The sequence below is a fragment of the Leopardus geoffroyi genome, chromosome B3 (assembly GCF_018350155.1).
Source record: "Leopardus geoffroyi isolate Oge1 chromosome B3, O.geoffroyi_Oge1_pat1.0, whole genome shotgun sequence".
In the NCBI taxonomy this organism is placed as follows: domain Eukaryota; kingdom Metazoa; phylum Chordata; class Mammalia; order Carnivora; family Felidae; genus Leopardus; species Leopardus geoffroyi.
The window spans coordinates 119,072,992-119,089,294 of NC_059337.1; the positions used below are offsets into that span (position 1 = coordinate 119,072,992).

Genomic DNA, 16,303 nt, shown 5'->3' on the forward strand with positions numbered 1-16,303 from the left:
ACATTAAACTATGCTTGCTCTAGTAAAGAAGCTGAAACGTTTGGCACACTAGCAAGGCAGTGAAGGAGAACCCTGTTTATAGCTCCTCACTTCCATGCTGGATTCTCTGCCTCAGTTTCTCCTGAACTAATCTTAGTGCCCCACATGGAGGCACTCCCTTGGCTCCAAAAACCTTTGCTGACCTCCCCCCCTTTGCAACTTGCAACTCCTCAGCTCGGCTCACTCATGCAGCTCCCCTTTCATCTATGCCTCCCACCACCCCCTTGCCCGGACCCTGGAACCTAGCTGACTGCTTACTCATGGCTCCTCGCTCTTCCTGCACAGTCCTACCTCCAGGCCTTTCCACCACTCATTCCGGTGCCGAGTGTGCCCTCCCCACCTCCTTCCTAGTTCAAGCTCTTAGCTCTAGCCCCACCCTCTCCTGGAGGCTTTCTCACCACCCCAGGCTAGTAGGCTCTGCAGGCTTTGGAGGTTAGGGTCTCCCTCACTCACTGGCTGTTGATCCCACTGTGCCCAGAACCTCTGCTTTTCTGTCTCCCAGGTTTCCATGTCAACTCCCTAATGACCCTGTACTCTCTTTAGAATTGACAGACCGGTGCTGTCCCATACACTACTGGAGACTTCACAGGACCCAGTTCAATGCTTTACGCCCAGGTACTCGATAAATGCTCATGGATGGACAGGCCTCTCTTTGTTGCCAGTCTGGTCTCTACAGTGATTTCTTCCTGCGCAACCCAGGCACGGAGAGAAGCTTGGAAGGTACGTGGGAGGGTGGAATGGAAGGCCAGCCAGCCAGCCCAGAGTGAGCCATTTCTCACCCACAGACACCAGGGGGCACCAGAGAGCTAGGGCATGGGAGGTCAGGGTCAAAGGGTAATCTAGCGATGGGAGGCTTCACCCTTGTTCTACTACCTCTGGAGGTGTTTACTCCCACTTAATCCTCCACCACACTACGAGATAAGATTATCCCATTTTTCAAAGGAAATGGATCTTTTTGTGGAGTGGCCCACATTTTTCAACAGTTCACCACCGGGGCCAGCCAAAATGTCTGCTCTTGGCCAAAACAACTATTTAAGAGCCCCAGGAGGCAGGATCTACCACATAATATTAAGAGCAAACATGATGCTCCAGGCATGGTGTTTTAAGTGCTTTACGTTTGTTGCTGCCTCTGAACCTCACCACAACCCCGTGAGTTGGCTATCAGGTTGAACATAGGAAACTGCTATTTGTGGATCCAGAAATAGATTAAATTGGCAATTTCACCAACAACCAAGTACTACTAATATCCTCAATTAAATACTAAAGAAACTGAAGCCCAGAGAGTTTCAATGACTTGCACAGGGAACATAACAGTAAATTGTAGAATTGGGATTTGAACCCAAGCAATTGGGCTGATACCCCCTACCCCATCCCTGCCTGTTCTTGAACCAGGACAACCACCTTTTCTCTCTCAGAGAAGAGAGAGTGGAGCCCCTTTTCCCAGTGTTCCAGCCCAATCCCCAGAAGCCTTATCGTCAGAGTCTCGTTCCTGCCCATTGCCCTCCCTCCCCACATTCCCTGCCCCCATGGCCCCTGAGGGTGGGTCACTCACTAGACCGGAGCAGGGTGCGATGGGCACTCTTTGGCGTGATGGGAGGAGGGGCTGGGATGTTGCTGGTTGACATGATGGCATTGAAATAGAGGCCGGAGCCTTCCCGCACAGGACTGAGGATTGGGGGAGGGGTGTAGGGGGGTAGCTCAAAACTCCGCTCAGAGGGGTGGTCAGCTAGGCGGACAGGAGAGCGCAGGTGGCTCTGGTATGGGGTGATGTTGGAGTAGACGGGAGGGGCAATGAAAGTGCCCGCCTTGGTAGGGATGATCAGGGGCTCAGGCCGTGGCCGCTGCTTTGGTTTCCGCACTGAAGGTTCCCCTTCCAACTTGACATTCATGTCATCAGCCTGGAGAAGGAAACAGAACCAAGACAGCTCAGACTCTTATGTGCTGGGAAAACTGAAGTCTTGACCACTGCTGGTCAGTCTCACCTTTCGAACTTAGCCTGCCCACCACACCCACCAACGCAAGCCTGAGACAGGGAACAGGTCCAAAAACCCTTCTTACTGTCTCCACTAGGGCAGGGGTCCGCAAACTGTTTCTGTAAAGGGACAGATAATAAATGTAGGCTTTGTGGGCTGCACCCAGTCTCTGCTACATATTCTTCTTCTCCTCTTCCCCACTCTTTTTAAATAATCCTTTTAAAATGTTAAAAAAAAAAAAAAAAAAAAGATACAAGGTAAAATCTATTCTTACATCTGGATATGGCCCACAGGCCATAGTTCCCAATACCTAATGTGAAGTATGCTATTGGACAGAGAACTGTAGTAGTTAAGGGCCCAGGCTCTGCAGCTAGATTGCTTAGAATGGGCTCTACCCCCTTTACTTATCACTTAAAATGTCTTAACTTCTCTGTGCATCATCATTTTTAACATGGGAATAGTAAGTACCTACCAAATGGATTAGCTATGAGGACTAAATGAATTAATATGTGGAAATCACTGAGAACAGTAACTGACATGTAGTAATTACTCAATAAATACCGGCTGCTATCAAGCTGTATATTAGATGGAGGTCCCTACTATGTGTCAAGACCTGAGCTGGGCATGGGACCACAAAAGGAAGAAGACAGTCCTGTCCTTGCAGCACTTTTTCTCATAAAATTAGTCCTACGATAACAGACCAGCCTACTTATGCTGTCAAAGGTTAGCCCTCCTAGCTTACACTTCTCCCTGCTCGATATGCCTCATGGGTCTCCATGTAGAATAGAGGGTAGAGCCGTAAGGGAAGAGAGGCCTTTCTCTGCTCCAACCCTATCCTCTCAAAAGAGAATGGAACCCTATGAGGGTGAGCAATATCCAGATCATCTCCCTGAGTACAGAGCTGGCCCATAGGTGAGGATGGCCACATTGACTAAGTAGACCTGGGAAGAGTAGGCTTTCCCCCTCTCCCCGTGTCCAGCTCCCACAACACCTTTCAGCAGAGGGCACTGACTGTCCATGAGGTCTTGGCCATGTCCTTTACCCATTTGTGCCCTCTTTCCTTTTCTATAGACTAGGAAGAAATGAAATTTTTCATTCTTTCTCCCTTAGGGGAACAAGATGATTGCACAGAAAAAAATGCAGTGGAACCAAAGGCCCCAAACTTGTTAGACAAGAAATCCAGTATGAACTCAGTTAGCCGTAATGATTTGTAATTTTGTAATAAGGGAAATGGAATTAAACTATTTTGAATATTTGACAATATTTTTTGTATTCATTTTTTTTAGGTGTGATAATATTGAGGCTATGTTAAAGGAAGGAAGGAAAAAAGGAAGGAATCTTATATATAATGTACTTCAGATATAAACCTAAATATTTATGAACTTAATGATATGATGTTTGGGATTTGCTTCAAAAAAAAAAAAAAAACCAGTGGTAAGGAAAAGTAGAGATACAAATAAAAAATGATTTGGCTATATTTTGAAAACCATGAAAGCTGGGTGATGGCTAAATATTTAGGTTCAATTTATCATTCCCTATACTTTTGTGCAAGATTGAAATATCTATAATACAAGGAAAAACAAAGAACTAAATAAAAAGAGTAACCAAAAAAATAAACATCTTCCTAAGCCTGGTGTAGTGTAAATGCTCACAGGCGGGAGTTGCAGGAGATCCAAATTCCAGGGCTACCTCTGTCATTACTTGGCTGTATAAACATAGGTAAGTCTCTGGCCTTTTCTGGACCTATTTCCTCAACTATGAAATGGGTATGTTGAGCTGTGTAGTTGTTCAGGCTCCTTCCTGCCATCCTCAGGATAAACTGAGGCCTCTAGCCTCCAACCTCTATCACAACCAGAGAATAAGACCCCAGAGAGTAGAGACTGTGCTGCTCATGACAATCTTAAAGCTCCCCTTTTTGTTACAGAGGACAGAATCACAGGCTAACTCTCCAGCTGAGAATAACTAGAAAATTCAGGCTCAATATAAAAACCACATTTTTGAAGGTATCAGAGAGCAAATAAGTTGTCAAAGACCTGAAGAGCCAAGATACAGGAAATGAAAGAAAGTGAAAAAGTGAGCCCAGCATCTGGAGTTGTGCTTTCCCTAGAGGTGGGTGCATTACTGGAAGAGGTAAGTGGGAAGCTGAGCAACTAAATGGAGTTTAGGGCTTGCCAGGGAAGGAGAGCCTGATAATCCCCCAGGCTTTGGATTGGGACTCCAAAGGGCTATATCCTCAGAACAAAGGTGAATCAGAAATAGATTAGTCCACATGTGGAATAATGCCCAACTTAAAATCATCTCATTTCAATCTCTGATTAAATTAAAATAATTCAGGATTGCTAATGCCCTTTGCTACCTGTCAGATGCAAAGATAAGTCCTCTCTGGAAGACAAGAAAAACATCCAGAGTCTTTAATTACTTCAACAATTTTTCATATATGTCTGACATGCAATTAAAACTAGCCAGATATACAACAGAACAAAATGTGATTTAAAAACAAGAAGTAATGTAACAGAAAGAGACCCATGGGATCCCATTAATGGAGTTACCAGACATAAACTTTAAGAAAACTACGCTTAGGTTATGCAATAAAATAAAAGGTTGAAGTTTTCATCAAAGAATTAGAAACTCTAAAAATGAACCAAATAGAAATTCAGTAACTGAAAAAAAATAACTAGAAACAAGAACTCAGTGAGTTGGCTTAACAACACATTAGATACAGCTAAAGAGAGAATAGGTAAACTAAAAGATAGTCCAGACTAAGAGAAAAATGGAAAACACAGATAAGTGCATAACAGACAAAATAGGGGATATGGTAAAGAACTCTTACAAATGTGTAACTAGAGTCCCAGAAGGAGAGAAGAGAGGAAATAGGACAGAAGAAATACTTAAGGAAGACTACAAATTCTAAACAGGATAAATACAAAGAAAACCAGTAGGTATAACAGCAAAAACTGGTGAAAACCAATGACCAAAAAAAAAAAAAAAAAAAAAAAAAAGTTAAAAAGCAACAAGATAAAAAAAAAAAAAAAAAAAGCTTGGAGCACCTGGGTGGCTCAGTTCGTTAAGCATCCGACTTTGGCTCAGGTCATGATCTCACGGTTGGTGAGTTCAAGCCCCACATCAGGCTCTGTGCTCACAGCTCAGAGCCTGGAGCCTGCTTTGGATTCTGTGTCTCCCTCTGCCTCCGCCCCTCCCCTACTTGCACTCTGTCTCTCCAAAATAAATAAACGTTTAAAAACTTAAAAAAAAAAAAGCTTAAATTCAAAGAAGCAACAATATGGCTAATGGTGATTTCCCAACACCGTAACTACAATGGAAGTCTGAAGACTATAGAATGACATATCCTTTTAGTGCTAAGAGAAAATAACGACCAACAACAGAATCCTCTACCCAGCTTCAAAAATGAAGAAATAAAAACATGTTCAGACAATCAAAGACTAATAAATTTCATCATTAACAGACTTGCACTAAAGGAAATACTAAGGAATATTCTTCAAGCAGCACATAAATGATCTGAGATAGAAGCTTGGAGATATGAGAAGAAATGAAAAACAACAAATACATACAGTAAGTCTTTCAGGCTAAAATGGACAACAACTGAACAAAACAATAATGTTATCACTGAGTAATGTATAGAATTGTTGAATCACTAGACTGTATACCTAAAACTAATATAACACTGTATGTTAACTATATTGGAATTAAAATTTAAAACTTAACAAAAACAATGATGTTATACCATCCTGGTGATGTTAAAATATTTAGAGAATGAAAATACATGTTAATAATTCTGTAAGTGAGAGATTAGTGGAAAACAGAGTTAAAGTGTTGTAAGAACTTTGCATTGTTCTAGAAGAGGTAAAATATGAATTTACATTAGATTTCAATAAGCCAAGAATGCATATTTTACTCTCTAGTAGCTCTTCTCAACCAGAGAATTAAGGCCTAATGTAAGTTTTCACGGTATGTAATGACTTAGCTTCTTGCCTGTGCATCTAGAAAGGGTACGAGCTATGTGCCATCCTCCAGTGAATTGCAAAACTAGTCACTCAAATTCCTTATTGTGGGGCTTAGTTCCCTCCAATTAATCCAGGTAAGAAAGGCTGCTCGGGTAATTACTAAAGGAGTAGTAATTAAGTAAATAAATAAGAATAAGGAATAAACAAGTATATAAATAATATATCAGTAAAGGGGGGAAATGGCATGACAAACCCAATCAATCCAAAGTGGGAGAAGGGAGAGGTAGCGAAGAACAGAAGAGGCAATATGGAATAAATAGCAAAAAGTAGAGGGCAGATTTAAACCCAAGTATACCAGTAATTGCATTAAATGTAAACTGTATCAATGCTCTAAAAGACAAAAGTTGTTAGAACAGGTAATAACAAACACCAATTATATGCCACTTGAAAGATACACCTTAAGGGCTAAAAGTAAAAAGATGGAAAAGATACACATCGCATCTTCCTCCCCACAACACTAACCAAAAGAAATCTAAATATTTCACAAAGTAGGAGCAGCTGGGTGGCTCAGTCAGTTAAGCATCCAGCTCTTGGTTTGGGCTCAGGTCATGATCTCATGGTTGGTGGGATCGAGCTCCATGTTTTGAACTCGGAGGCTGCTTGACATTCTCTGTCCCTCTCTCTCTGCCCCCCCACCCCTTCCCCCCACTCATGCTCTCTCTTTCTCTCTTGAAATGGAATGAAATAAAATAAAATATTTCACAAAGTAGATTTTAAGAGGCAAAAAGAGGGGCACCTGGGTGGCTCAGTCGGTTAAGCGTCCGACTTCGGCTCAGGTCATGATCTCACAGTTTGTGAGTTCAAGCCCCACATTGGGCTCTCTGCTGTCAGCACAGAGCCTCCTATGGATCCTCTGTCTCCCTCTCCACCACTCACGCACATACGCGTGCTCTCTCTCTCTCCAAAATAAATAAACACCAAAAACAAAGAGGCAACAGGGTGCCTGGGTGGCTCAGTCAGTTAGGCATCTGACTTCGGCTCAGGTCATGATCTTGCAGTTAGTGAGTTCAAGTCCCACATTGGGCTTTCTGTTGTCAGCGCAGTGCCTCCTATGGATCCTCTGTCTCCCTCTCTCTCTGCCCCTCCTACACTCATGCACATGCCCTCTCTCTCTCTCTCTCTCCAAAATAAATAAACACTAAAAAAAAAAAGAGGCAACAGGGCGCCTGGGTGGCTCAGTCGGTTAGGTGTCCGACTTCGGCTCAGGTCATGATCTTGCAGTTAGTGAGTTCAAGCCCTGTGTCGGGCTCTGTGCTGACAGCTCAGAGCCTGGAGCCTGCTTCAGATTCTGTGTCTCCCTCTCTCTCTCTGCCCCTCCCCTGCTCACGCTCTGTCTCTGTCTCTCAAAACATGAATAAACATTAAAAAAAAATTCTTCTTAATAAAAAAAAGATGCAAAAAGATTAGTAAAGATAAAAAGAAACATTTCACAATGATGAAGTGTCTAATCCACTTCTAAATGAGTATGCATTGCATCAAAATGTGTAAAACAAATACTGACAAAAAACTAAAATAGATAAAACCCCAACCTTAGATTTCAACATATATATGTTTGTATTGACAGGACAAGTAAACATCTCTATATCCCAATGCCTAGCACAAAATCTGACCCATATTAGAGGTGAAAATTTGCTGACCTAAAATGAAAGAGATTCACACATCCTAGATTTTCATAAGCAGTCTCAATTTCAAGTATAAAACTGTCTCATTGTCTCCCCTAAGTGCATTTATCCATAAGTTTGCCTTGGAAAATATAAACAGTATCTCGCAGGTTGCTTGAATCCCTCCTATACTACCATGACCTCTTTTTTCCCATAGGGTACTAGGCCCCCAGGAGCACACAGATACTATAGGTGTTTGCATGGGGAACCCCCTCATACCTGAGCTGGAGCATCAGCCCCAGGAATACGGGTGGACCGCCTGCGGGTGACAATGACTGACGGCTTGTGTTCAGCAGGGTTCTGTTCGGGACCCTTTCCATCCTCATCAACACCTCCAGCTTGGGCTGCCTCAGTTGGGTCCACAGTCCGCACAGGCACAGACACTGGGATGATGAGGGGTACCATCCCGCTGTCCTCTCGTGCTCGCTTGGCAGCTAAGGAAGGCTCAGAAAACTCCACCCCACACTTGGTGGTTGAAGCCAGCACACTTTTCCGCTTCTCCTCAGAGCCATTGGCATCCTGGAGAAGGAGAGGGAGGGGGAATGAAGGTAAGACTTAGAAGATAAGTCCTAATAAGTCCAGGACCCCTAGTTGCATTTGATTCAGGAACCCATAATGGTTCCCAATGGTCTTTCCCTAAATACCTTTTCTCTCATCACACTCCCAAATACTCTCCATAACCTCCCTCTGCCAGGTCCTCCAATCCTGGCCTGGTGCAGTGGTCTTCAGATGACCATCTTGGGCCACAGGGGCTTACAGATGTGTTTCGTTTGACCTGCACAGTGTGTGGCACATGCAATAGTATCTAAATTCAAAACCTATTTCTGCAGGGGCGCCTGGGTGGCTCAGTCAGTTAAGCATCTGACTCTTGATTTCGGCTCACGTCATGGTCTCACAGTTCAAGAGTTCGAGCCTTATGTCGGCCTCTGTGCTGTGTCAGTGTGGAGCCTTCTTGGAATTCTCTCTCCCTCTCTCTCTCTGCCCCTACCCCACTCATTCTCTCTCAAAATAAATTTTAAAAACTTAAAAAAAACAAAAACAAAAAAAACTTACCTCTGCAAAAGAAAGTAAACAAGGAACTTTTTACAAGGTAATGATGGTCTTTGTATCTTTTCCCCATTGGAAACTGCCTGAAGTCAAGTTCTGTAGCTTCTGACATGCCAGCCTTGCTGTAGGCATTGGGGGTTCGGCGGGGGGGGGGGGGGGGGGGGGGGGGGGGGTTGAAACCTCCAGTGAAGGAGGGGAAAACACTGGCTTTGGAGTCAGATGCCAGGCCTTTATCTTAGCTTTATAACCTTGGAAATCCTCCAGGGGCCTCAGCAACCCTGTCATAGGGTTTGATGATAAATTACTTCTCTGATCAAGTGTAAGAAACTCCACGTACAAGAGAGGTGCTCAAATTCTATTCATTCTTCTTCCCTGTTGTTACTGTCCTTTCTTTTAAATCAACTTTATTGCCACTAAAATTCACATACAACAAAATGCACCTATTTGTCATCAGTTCGATGCATTTTGACAAGTATCATCACCTGTGGAAACCACTGCCACTGTCTCATTTTAGGATACTGGATCTGGCAATGGTTTCACCTTCCTCAACTCCCAATCCTTCATGTGCCAAATGAAGAAGCCAACCCATGACAGCGTTTTGCACCTTCCTGCCTGCAAACCTTTCATCTTTCCTTCAGGTATGAATGCACCTACGTAGAGATTCTTTGCATGGAAGGAGTTTAGAACTTCCTGAAGCATATGGGTTCTTTCATTTCCTTCAGTGTAGAAGAAAACCACCCCGTAGACCTGGAGTCACTTGCTTGCCCTTGGCCGCAGACACAGCTCACCCTGCCCTCTGCCAGGCCAGGCCTCCATCCCATGCCACTCTCACCTTTGCGTTCTGCAGTGAGGCCAGCTCCACTGCCTTCTGGGCCAGGGTCAGCAAATTGGCCTCCTGGGATGCCCGGCGCCTCCGTCGAGTGCTCTGGATCACCCCACCCCGTAGCACCTGCCCACAGTCCCCTGTGCCCACTGCCCGCATGCCCTCCTCGTTGCCCATCGTGGGAGCCTCCCGCTCCCGACCGTTGGGTGCCAGTCTCTCCCCATCAGACAGCAACTGCGACTCCCTCAGCTCCAGCGGGAATCCCAGAGCTTCAGAATGGGGGTGCCCCAAGGGGCCGGGTGGTGGCTGCTGTGGGGGCCAGTGACGTAAGAATAGGTTGCTGGTGGGCTCCTGTCCAGGCTGGGTGCCAGCCACATCCAGAGGGGCAGAAGGCAGGACACCCTCCTTCGAGAGGCGGCGGGAGCGGCGGGGGAAGGCGATCTGGGACTGAGGTAGCACAGGCTGTGGGGCTGACTCCTGCAGGAGGGCCTTGCGCAGTTCTGGGTTCATATCAGGGTTGGGGGGGAAGGGGTAGGGCGCCATGCTGTGGTGAGCCAGGTGGGATTGCCCCAGGGGTCCGGCCGGCTGCAGGCCAAAGTCCTGGGGCTGCTGAGAGGGTGGCTGCTGCATGGGATAGAAGTTCTCAAAGAGCTGCATCTGGGGAAGGGCGGCCTGTTGCTGCTGCTGCTGTTGCGGCTGCTGCTGCTGCGGCTGCTTCTGCGGTGGGAAAGCTGCAACGGGGTTGGGGGGCGGTGGGCCCTGCCGGAAGACCTGCCGGTTCACCTGGTGGCCGAACGCCAGCTGGAAAGGTTGCAGGGGCAGTGTCTGGTTTGGGGGCTTCTTGGCCACATGGAAAGAGTTCAGGGGCGTCTGGGGCCGCCCTACCTCCAGCTGCACCTTCTGTGGCATCATCGGCCGCACGGCATTTCCGTAGCGGTCCAGCTGCGGTCCGCCTCCTTTCTCCCGCTTCAGTGCCTCGGGGTGGTTGTAGTAGGTAGAGACCCCCATGCCAGGATGAGGGCTCCCCTTGGGTCCGCTGTAGAGGGGCAGGCTGTGGCGGTTCCATGTCGAGTGGGGTGGAGGCTGGCCTGGCTGCTGCTGCCAGCCACTGTCACTGACACCCCCACCGCCTCCACGCTCAGGGCCCCGCCCTGGAGCCATCACAGAGTTGGGCCACTTGACCGAGCCCACCTGCTGGGACAACATGGCCGCCGTGGTCCGCTCGGAACCATACACCACAGAGTTCAGCAGGGCCAGGCTGTTCGGAGGGGGTAGCTCCACAGGCTGGGAGACAGGGGCGGCCCCTGCCGGACCCTCGTGCCCAAAGTAAGGCTCCTCCTTCACTCTGGTGGACTGTGGAGGGGCTGGGGGCTGCTGTGGGGCCTGCAGGGGTGGGGGCTGCTCCTTGGGAGCTGGCTCCTGGTCCCCAAAGAGGCAACGCTTCCGTTTGTTCTGAGCCTTGGGCTGGGCCTGGAGGTTCATGGTGTGGCCAACTGGGCCCCGGCAGTGAGCCCTACTTCACCAGCTGCCCATCCCCTGTGGGGATGTTCTGCTGGAAGCCCAGCTCTAGTCCAGGAGCCAGTGGGGGCAGAACAGGGGGAAGGGAAAGTGCTGGGGGGTGAAGTCAGGCACAGGGCAAAAGAATTGTTGGCTCTTCCTTGCTCTTTGTAGGATGGCTCTTGGGCTCCTCTACTCTTCCCAGTTCATGATGTTCCACAGGACCCTGGAGCCTGCTGACAGAAGAATAGGGACAGTGTCAGCCATAGCCTCCCAGGATGCCCCGGATGTTAGCACAGGTATGAGAGATGGACCCAAGTTCACAGAGCAGCACAGGTGAGGCAGGAGCCAGAACCTTGGGGGAACTACCAGAAGGCAGCGCTTTGTGACTCTCTGTGTCCCACCACCTCACCCTGCAGCATTTGGTTGTGTAATCTGTACCCGGCACAAAGGCACCACCCTGGGAACAAGTGGGGCTGAGATCCAGTCAGAGCCCCTGTAGCCAAGATGGGAAAAGGAGTGACAAAGGCCATGTTGAGCTCCCATCTCAGTTGACTCCCCTTGCCCAGTTGGTCGAGCACATCTGTCCATGCAGTAGCCTCCCCACCAGACCCAGAAGGAGCTTTATGCAGCCAATGCCTCCTCTGATGCTCTGAGCTTATCTCAAGCACCGGAAGTAGAGACAACAGGGGTCATTCCTAACTAACCATGTGGCTCCAGGGTGGGAGCCCACCAAGTCCTTGCAGAGTCCAAGGCCCAGGGCTAGGCTCGCGTCCTTTGCACTGAGGCATGTAGGTGAGGCCCTAGAAGGGTATGTGCAGTTCTAGCCCCACCCCTGGGAGGAGCTGCAGGGTGGGACCGTGGCCGCCAGAGCCTTCCCTAAACCAGCACAGAACCTGTTTTGCAGCCCTGGCTGGCTGGAGGCAGGATCCAGCCTGGTAGCCGGTCAGCAATCCCCACCTACCCTTCTCCCCCACTGCCAAAGAGCTCCCGATCAAAGGACTAGAGTAACCACAATATTGAGGGGATGCAGATTACTAGAATTTAGATCTGGAGGGATTTTCCTATGACATAGTGTGAGTTAGAGTGCTCAGAGTGTCTGTGGTTATTTTCTAACTTGATTTAAGAAACAAAACAAAACACGTTGCTCTATTTATCCTGCTACAGGACAGTCAAAATGAAGACCAGTATTTTATAACTTACATGTATTTTCAAAGACTTTGTCTTTCTTCAGAGAGGGTTTTTTTTTCCCCCTCCCTGGGAAGTTGGTGAGGGTGGGAGCTACATGGCCTACTTCTTCCCCACGAGATTCTGGTCCCGAGCCAGTCAGGCCAGGAAGGGAAGGGAGGGGAGCTCAGGAAGCCCTGGGGAATAAATCTGCAGGTCCCGACCAACCTCAGACCTCAGACCCTAGAAGCTCCAGGTCCTAGTTAGCAGTCCCAGGGGTTCCCAGGAAATCAACCCAGCCAAGAAGGGCTGGGCGGTAAGAGCAGGCTCGCAGTGTGAGGCCTCCTATCACCCGTTCACAGGCTTCCGCAGCTCCCCAGCCCTTCCCCTCCTGAGCGGCTGTGACTCACTCCAGCCCCCCCCCCCCACCTGCCTTTCACTTTCACCAGCACCCAGAAGGGGAGGAACTTCCTCCTCCATTTCCTTTCTCAGCTCTGGGCCCTGAAGTAAGTGAGTGAGAGAGAGAGAGAGAGAGACTGAGACTCTTCCCGCTAGCACCCCCTTTGTCTTCACTTATGCGAGCCTGGGGAGGGAGAGAGACTAGGTGGGCATCTAAGAGGTCCTGGCCCTGGTAGCAGGGGGACAATTTGGAGCAGTGGGAGCTCAGAGGACCAGCTTTAGAACAAACTCCTTTTTTTTTTTTTTTTTTGCCTTTAAACTCTCATTCCCTGACGGCCAACCCAATTCAGAGCAAAGACCCAAAAGCCAGGCCCCCCTCAATGAAAATAATAACCCCCGGCACCATGGTGAAGCTGCAGGCTGCGACTGTCCTACCTACGGGAGTCAGGCTCTGCCTCGCCCAGCAGCAAGAACAAACTAGAAGTATGTTTCTGCAGAAGCAAGGCAGAGGAAGGAAGAATGTGCTGAGGGGAGGGCACTGAGGGGGAGCTGGAAGGTCCATGTGCCTCCAGGGGACCTGAGAACCCCTCAGGTGCTCACATGCACTTGTGCATCCCCTGGTCCTACAGGCATAGACTGCCCTCCTACCCCAGTCACAGCCCTCTTGCCTTTGAGCCACAGCATGGGCTCGGAGACTGGAGGAAGGGAAGGCCCACGTGGCAGATGAGCCTGGGTGTATGTGCGTGCGAGTGTGCACCTTGTGGAGGGTACCAGGCACCAGGCGCGGGGGATGGCCACTCAGAGCCTGGGGGAGGGGAAGCTCTGCACACTGGGTTGGGCGAGATGGAGGCGGAGTCTGTGAATAATGCTCCAGGGCAGGGCTGCTCCTGCCCTGGGCCCCACACTGGCTCACCAGCAGCTGTTTGGTGAGGCTGGTCTGCCTCCTCCCACCCTGCACCCTGTGCAATGAAGGATGATCACTCAGGACACCACAGTAGGTTTCTAAAGCTAGGCTGGGAACTTGCTTATAAGAAACCAAGGGGGCAAATTCTGGGGAGGCTGAATCACCCCAGAAGCTTCTGCAGAGTCCTTTCCGTCACCCCTACTGGAAGGCTAAGAGTGCCAAAAGCACAGAGACCCAGACCTGGGACCCACAGAGCAGAAAGGTCATTATCTGGGGTGATGAGGAGAAGAGTGAAAGATGCCTGGGACCCCTAGAGGAAGGTGGGGAAAGGACACACCAAGGCAGCAGGGCCCTAAGTAGTAGTAATAATAGTAATAATAGTAGTAGTAGAATGAGGATGATGATGATGATGATGATGATAATAAAATGCACCTGTGCCAGGTCTGTCCTAAGTGCTCTGCATATGTCCAGTTCCCACAACAGCACTGTAAATCAGCATGAAGCCCAAGCATAAAGCATTGTTATTTTAACCTCCTCTCCAGCCCCTGCAAGCTCACCCCTGCCTCAGGTCTAGCTGCTGCTGGTGGGGCTTCCAGCTCTCATACCCTATGCGTACATCACAGCCCGCAACGCTGGACAAGACTGAGCCACTTCCTCTCATTTCTTGTGCCCCAGCCCCACTTCTCTGTTCCTCAGGTGGAAGTCGGCCTGTCCTTCCTCACAGCGAGGAAGAGGAAGGACGCCATCTGTTCCGAAGGCTGCAGACCTGTGGGCCAACTCCCTGAGGGTGCAGGGAAGAGGGTGTAACGAGGAACCTCTGTAGGCAGCTCACCCTGGGACCAGATGCAGGGTCTCTAACAGCGGATGCAGGAACACTGCAAAAGGAAACCCACAGTCACCAAGGGGCCCCAGACAGTGCAACCCACTCTTATCAGTCTGGTTGTCTGTCCCGGCTGTATTCACTCTCCTTTCCGCTGGGCACTGCACTGTTGCAACCAATCCCTAACCAGACCCGGTGATACACCCCTGGACAGAAGACAAGGCAAGAGTCTGACATCAGTGACCAGGAACCTATGAGGCTTTCAGGAAGATCTGTGGTGGAAAGCACTTTTTCTCTATAGAAGAAAGCAATGTGCACCAAGAAAAGGAAACAGTGCTGAACCCACATATGTATTTTGCAGACACATGAGAGAAGGTGCTGGAAAGGCCTCTGGGAGTTCTATGCTGATGGTGACACCATACCCTCCAGGGAGGGCAACTAGAACACATACAGCTCCCCGAGTACCCTCAGCAGCCTTGCCACATGCCCGCAGAGGGGACCAGGGCCACTCCCAAGCTAGAGATACTGCGTATAGCCATCTGAGAGACAAGACCATTGTGAGTCAAGGTTCCACAGGCCAGGACTAGCTTGGTCCCAGCAGCTGCAGGGGCTCAGCTCTGACCCAGGGATCGGAGTTGACTGGAAGTTCCTCCTGACCTTTATTGCTAAAACTCCTTGCTGCTGCTCTTACAACCGAGGCCACTTCCCACCCCACCAAGTCAGCACTAGGAAGACGGGGAGTCAGAGCTCATGCATCCCTAACCAAGGCAAAACAGACCTAAATACAGCATCTAACAAGGCTCCAAATCTCTAGGCCAGCCAGTTCCCAGAGCACCAGACAGGCTATCTTAGGACAAAGTCTAAACTATCCTGCCCACGAGTCTTGCAGACTTTGGCTCCTGCCAGCTCTCTCAACCTGCCATGCTTGAGCCGTCATTCAGTGCTGTTCCTGCTTTGCTTCCGGGTCTTTGGCCAGGCAGCACCTCTGCCTAGGACACCTTCCACCCTTTCATCTGGCCAGGTCCTACTTGTCCTTCAGGTCTGAGACACTGCTTCCTCTGGGAAGTCCTCCCTCACCCCAAGGCTTAGCCAGAAGCTTCACTATGAGCCCACAACACCTCCCAACCACCACCCCCCCCCCCCCGCCAACACTCAGCACACTAAATTCCAGGTGCCTATTTCTATTTCTTTGTCCCCAGCAGACTGCAAGCTCCATGGAGCAGAGTTTGCAGACCGTTGTACCTTGGCATTTGGCTTGTATCTGCCTCTTGGGATGCTCATTCAAGACTGCGCCGAAGGTGAGTCAGAGCTCTGCCCGGGCAGAGGCACGACTCATGGCCCGCACGTCCACCCTGGGCTCTTGCCCAGCCCTGACTTCCAGTCTCTCTCCCTGTTGCACATCAGAGATCTCCATGATGCCAAGATGAAGTGAAAAGGTCCCGCCTCCTAACCCCATCCCACCCCATCCCATCAGTCGCCTCAGGCCCTCTCCAACCCATCTGAACACAAATTCTTCTCTAATTGCTGGCCCACAGGCTACTTTGCCCCTTGACTGCCACTTGCTGCCCCACACCACATGCAGGTCAACTTGGGAAAGTGCCAGCCCCTCTGTTGTTCTGTCCAATTTTTCTTTCCCCATGGCTTCCCACCCTTACCTAGACCACAGCCAGAGAGACATGAGCCTATGGATCTGTTTACCTCATGCCCTGACATGGCTGGGCTTAAGACACCAAGGTATCTGGCTAGGATGCCAGGGGGTGAGGAGCCCTCCCTTCTTAGAGGAGCCCAGCATGGCCCAGCTGGCCCTCCAGCCCACACTCATATCCTGGAAAGTTCTCTCTCAGATACTCTGGGGCCTGTGGCTACAACCACACTAAGCAAGTAGTCTGGAACTGACATCCTGGGCTAGCTAGAGTTGCCCAGGCCCTACATAAGCCTTCCCTCTGGACAC

The 16,303-nt window shown here is 49.3% G+C and overlaps 1 protein-coding gene across 5 annotated transcripts in view; it reads right to left on the reverse strand.

Annotated features, from left to right (window-relative positions):
* MIDEAS (mitotic deacetylase associated SANT domain protein) overlaps positions 1-16,303 on the reverse strand; it is a 67,467-nt gene that overhangs the window by 13,305 nt on the left and 37,859 nt on the right. For 4 of the 5 annotated variants that reach the window (XM_045451509.1, XM_045451512.1, XM_045451507.1 and 1 more), the window contains exons 2-4: positions 9,575-11,295; positions 7,915-8,214; positions 1,592-1,937 (exon numbers count right to left, since the gene is read on the reverse strand). In XM_045451509.1, the coding sequence (XP_045307465.1) occupies positions 1,592-1,937; positions 7,915-8,214; positions 9,575-11,047 (2,119 nt within the window). In that variant the 5' untranslated portion in view covers positions 11,048-11,295. Of the gene's footprint in view, positions 1-1,591; positions 1,938-7,914; positions 8,215-9,574; positions 11,296-14,364; positions 14,408-16,303 lie in introns of all 5 variants that reach the window. The other variant, XM_045451510.1, reaches the window with a different exon arrangement.